Below are 4,284 nucleotides of genomic sequence, written 5' to 3'. Positions count from 1 at the left end.
GGGAGAACAAATCCCCCCCCTCAGCCCCATATGCAGGCGATGCAGCCCCCGGAGCCAGCGCGGGCCGGTGGAGGTGAGTACTGAGATCTCAATTATCTTATTTTATCCCCAAAACGTGTCCAGCCCCTGCCAGCCTCTCCATGCGGGGGTTTCCCACAGCCACGCAGGGTGGTGGGTGGCCCATCGCTCCCCCAGTCGGTGCCCCCATCTCCTTGGCACCGTGTTGGAGATGTCACGGAGGACACCTCCATCCATCCAGCACCGACCCGGGCTCTCCGCACCCCCACTTAATTTCCTTTCCTCCTCTCTCACCTGGCTTTTGGAACCGCCTGGGATTCCTCATCCACAGGACACCCGCCTCCCGCTAATGCCGCAAGACACTGCAGCCCAAAGAGGGAAAGTCCAGCAAAGTTTCGGGCTTAATATCGCAGGTTTCGGGCAATTTCACTACAGCCTTTGCTATCGCTGTGCTAAGGAAGCCGGTTCGCGCGGGAGCATCTGATGCCAGCCGGAGCATCTTGCTCTAGCAGCCTCAATGTTTCTTTGCCTTCTCCCAGGCTGGTGCTGCAACCCCCCCAGCACCTTTCTGCAGCCCCACTGGAAAAGTGTCAGTCTAATCCTGCACCCAGGACACGGGGTCTAGAGGCTGGAGCCCTGGGGAAGCTGGTGATCCCGGCAGCTGGGATCTTGGCGCGTGAGCTGAGCACCAGCAGAGGGATGGGGAGATGACACGGCCGCCCACGATGCAGCGGCTTTGCAGTGCTCCTTGAGAACAAGTGGTGGAGCTGAGCCTCAAAGCCAAAATATGCCTTTTCTTGCCTTAAAATCGCAGCCTGGGTTTGCCCAGAGTAAGTGCTCTCACGGCTGCAGGCAGCCTCCCACATCCCTGCCGGCGTCAAGCTGGGGTAACCCAAGGGTGGGTGCTGCACAGCCCTGCTCCCCTCCATCAACCTGGAGTGACAAAATGCTACCCCACCTCCACCAGAAGCTCCCAGATAATGACCGTAATGATGTCTAATTATCACTGCCCCAGCCCATCTCTCCCTTGGGTACTGCCGCTTTGACGGAGAGATTTCACAGGGTCTCAAGCTGCAAAGGAGAAGCAGCAGGACACCTGGGAGCAGAGATGTCCCCGGGCTGGCCGTGCCCAAGGACCACACGGACATGGCTCCCACATGGCCAGAGTGTTGTGGTGTTGGGACCTGGATTTCTCCTCCTTGGTTCATCCCTAATTAAAAAAAAGAAAAAGAAAAACATGAGAACAAGCTGTCTCCTGGGCTGGTTTAATTCCTCAACAAAATAATGATTGAAACAATAATGGTATGAAATAATAATGATTGAAATAATAACGGTATGAAATAATAATGGTATGAAATAATAATTCCGCTGCAGTGTTGCCATACTTTGGGCTGTGTAACCCAAGGAGGAGAAGACGTGTTGGTGCCCTGAGCCCAGCAGGACACATCCCAGACAGGCTGTGCACTGGTGCAAATATGAAAACCCACCTCCAAAGGCATTGAGAAATTAAGGGAATAAGTGTTTTATCCTCTCCCAGCTTCATCCTCCTGCCTTCCCTTTCCCAGGCCCTTCCAACGGCAGCTGGCCCAACTCCACCGCAAGCGAGAGCCACCTCCTGAGGGAGAACTACACCTTCTTGGCGTACTACCAACACTCCTCCCCCGTGGCTGCCATGTTCATCCTGGCCTACACCTTCATCTTCCTCATGTGCATGATCGGCAACTTCCTGGTGTGCTTCATCGTGGTGAAGAACCGACAGATGCGGACGGTCACCAACATGTTCATCCTCAACCTGGCCATCAGCGACCTGCTGGTGGGCATCTTCTGCATGCCCACCACCTTGGTGGACAACCTCATCACAGGTGAGCGGGGCAAGATGTGAGAGAGGAGAGACAGTAGTGGGGAACATTACCCACCTTCTGCCTCCCACACGAGGCCTCCCCACGGGTGATTTTTTTGCTGAGGATGAGGAGGGTAGGTGGTGGCCGCTCAAGCACATTTGACGAAAGGTATCATTTAATTTAGAGCTATTACCTCAGAGGGCAAGCAGCCTTTGTTTTTTGAGGTTTGGGACATTCTTGGCAAAATAAGTATGACCTTACTGCTGCATTTACATATTTCTTTGAAGTTCAGCCATTCTCTATCAAGCAACACTAAAAAGAATCATAGAATGGTTTGGGTTGGAAAGGACCTTAAAGATCACCTAGTCCCAGCTCCCCTGCCAGAGGCAGGAACACCTCCCACTAGACCAGGTTGCTCAAAGCCTCACCCATCCTGGCCTTGAACACATCCAGTAATGGACCATTCACAGCTTTCCTGGGCAACCTCTGCCAGTGTCTCACCGCCCCAACAGTAAAGAACCACTTCCTAATTTCTCATCTAAACATCCCCTCTTCCAGTTTGAAGCCATTACTACTCATCCTGTCACCACAAGCCCTTGTAAAAAGTTCCTCCCTGCCTTTCTTACAGGCCCCCTGTAATTACTGAAAGGCCACAACCAGGTCTCCCTGGAGCCTTCTCCTCTCCAGGCTGAGGTTCCTCTGGCCCTGCTCCAGCAGGTCCCTGTCTCTGCTGTGCTGAGGACTCCAGAGCTGCCCCAGCACTGCAGGGGGGTCTCCCCAGAGTGGGGCAGAGGGGCAGGATCCCCTCCCTGCCCTGCTGCCCACGCTGCTGGGGGTGCAGCCCAGGAAGAACCCTTTTCTTCTTGCTTCTCCTGTGCTGGCTCAGCTCTGCCCATTGACCTTTCCAGAGATCAAAGGTGCTGTTGGCACAGAGCTGGCAGTTGGCAGAGTCCAGCCTCAGCAGCAGGCGGGGCGCAGGGCAGAGTCTGTATTTGTCTATTATGGGGCACGATAGAACCTTAGCATTGGGGTCAAGAAACAAAACAAAAGACCTTCAGATAAAGGATCCCAAGGTTGGTCCCCAAGATAACAGTTCAAGCCCTACGTAAGGGTAGGAGAAATGACAACCACCATGCTCCTTGAATTTCCAAGTGCAATATGCATCTTTTTTACCAATTCTGTTTTTTTTCCTCCAAGCATCTACACTGCTAAAGGTCATCTCTGTATGAGCCAAAAGTGCAATCCCCTCTTAGGAGCCCCTCCACCAATGACATGGTGGATGGGGACATCTAGAGGGAGCTGCTGATGGACCAGGCTGAGCCAAAGACACCTACAATCTCCATGGTGTTGCCTCACAGGTTGGCCCTTTGACAACGCCATGTGCAAAATGAGCGGCTTGGTGCAGGGCATGTCTGTCTCCGCCTCTGTTTTCACACTGGTGGCCATTGCCGTGGAGAGGTACGTTGGCATGGGGGACCTGGGGATGGAGCCTCCTCTCAGTGTGTTCGGGTGTCCCATGCTGTTTCCGTCACGGGAAGGCTCCTGGGGATGTCCAGGAGTGTGTCTCAGCTCTCCAGGAAGACCACAAAACTGTCCATGGGTGACCTCAGCAAGGTGTCCTTCCCCAATTTGGGCTGTAAATACCAAAGCTGAAGAGATCTCAACTAGTCTCTGCCTCCAAAAGCCATATGTAAAGAGCAACCCACCTTACCCTCCCTTCCCACCCCCGGGTCCTGTCCATCCTCCTTCCCCAGAGATGTCCAACCAGGTGCTCCAAGCCACCACCATCTGCCCTTCTGCAGGTTTCGCTGCATCGTCCACCCCTTCCGAGAGAAGCTGACACTGAGGAAAGCCCTGGTGACCATCACCATCATCTGGGTGCTGGCGCTGCTCATCATGTGCCCTGCCGCCATCACCCTGACTGTCACCAGGGAGGAGTACCACTTCATGGTGGACACCTACAACAACTCCTATCCCCTCTACTCCTGTTGGGAGGCCTGGCCCGAGACAGGGATGAGGAGGATCTACACCACCATCCTCTTCTCCCACATCTACGTGGCCCCCCTCGCCCTCATTGTCATCATGTACACCCGCATCGCCTTCAAGCTCTTCAAGTCAGCGGCGCCTGCCCGTGGCCAAGAGGATCTGGAGGGGAGAAGGGTGTCTCGGAAGAAGGCCAAAGTCATCAACATGCTCATCATTGTCGCACTCTTCTTCACCCTCTCCTGGCTGCCCCTCTGGACGCTGATGCTGCTGACGGACTACGGGCGGCTGAGCGAGGGCCAGCTCCGCCTGGTCACCGTCTACGTCTTCCCCTTCGCCCACTGGCTGGCGTTCTTTAACAGCAGTGCCAACCCCATCATCTACGGCTACTTCAACGAGAACTTCCGCCGGGGCTTCCAGGAAGCCTTCAGGGCTCCCTTCT

General features: G+C 54.7%; 1 protein-coding gene across 1 annotated transcript in view; it reads left to right on the top strand.

The window, feature by feature from the left end:
* Positions 1-4,278, top strand: part of NPFFR1 (neuropeptide FF receptor 1) — a gene marked incomplete at its 3' end in the record, with an annotated part of 4,446 nt that extends 168 nt beyond the window's left edge. Inside the window, exons 2-5 of the mRNA XM_008946754.1 lie at positions 25-63; positions 1,584-1,880; positions 3,218-3,317; positions 3,662-4,278. Coding sequence (XP_008945002.1) covers positions 1,691-1,880; positions 3,218-3,317; positions 3,662-4,278 — 907 coding nt within the window. The remainder of the gene's footprint in view (positions 1-24; positions 64-1,583; positions 1,881-3,217; positions 3,318-3,661) is intronic.
* Positions 4,279-4,284: the final 6 nt, after the last annotated feature.

Source organism: Merops nubicus, unplaced genomic scaffold (assembly GCF_000691845.1).
Source record: "Merops nubicus isolate BGI_N331 unplaced genomic scaffold, ASM69184v1 scaffold22660, whole genome shotgun sequence".
NCBI lineage: Eukaryota > Metazoa > Chordata > Aves > Coraciiformes > Meropidae > Merops > Merops nubicus.
Note: the sequence above shows the minus strand (reverse complement) of the source record. Positions and strands in the feature narration are given on the sequence as shown.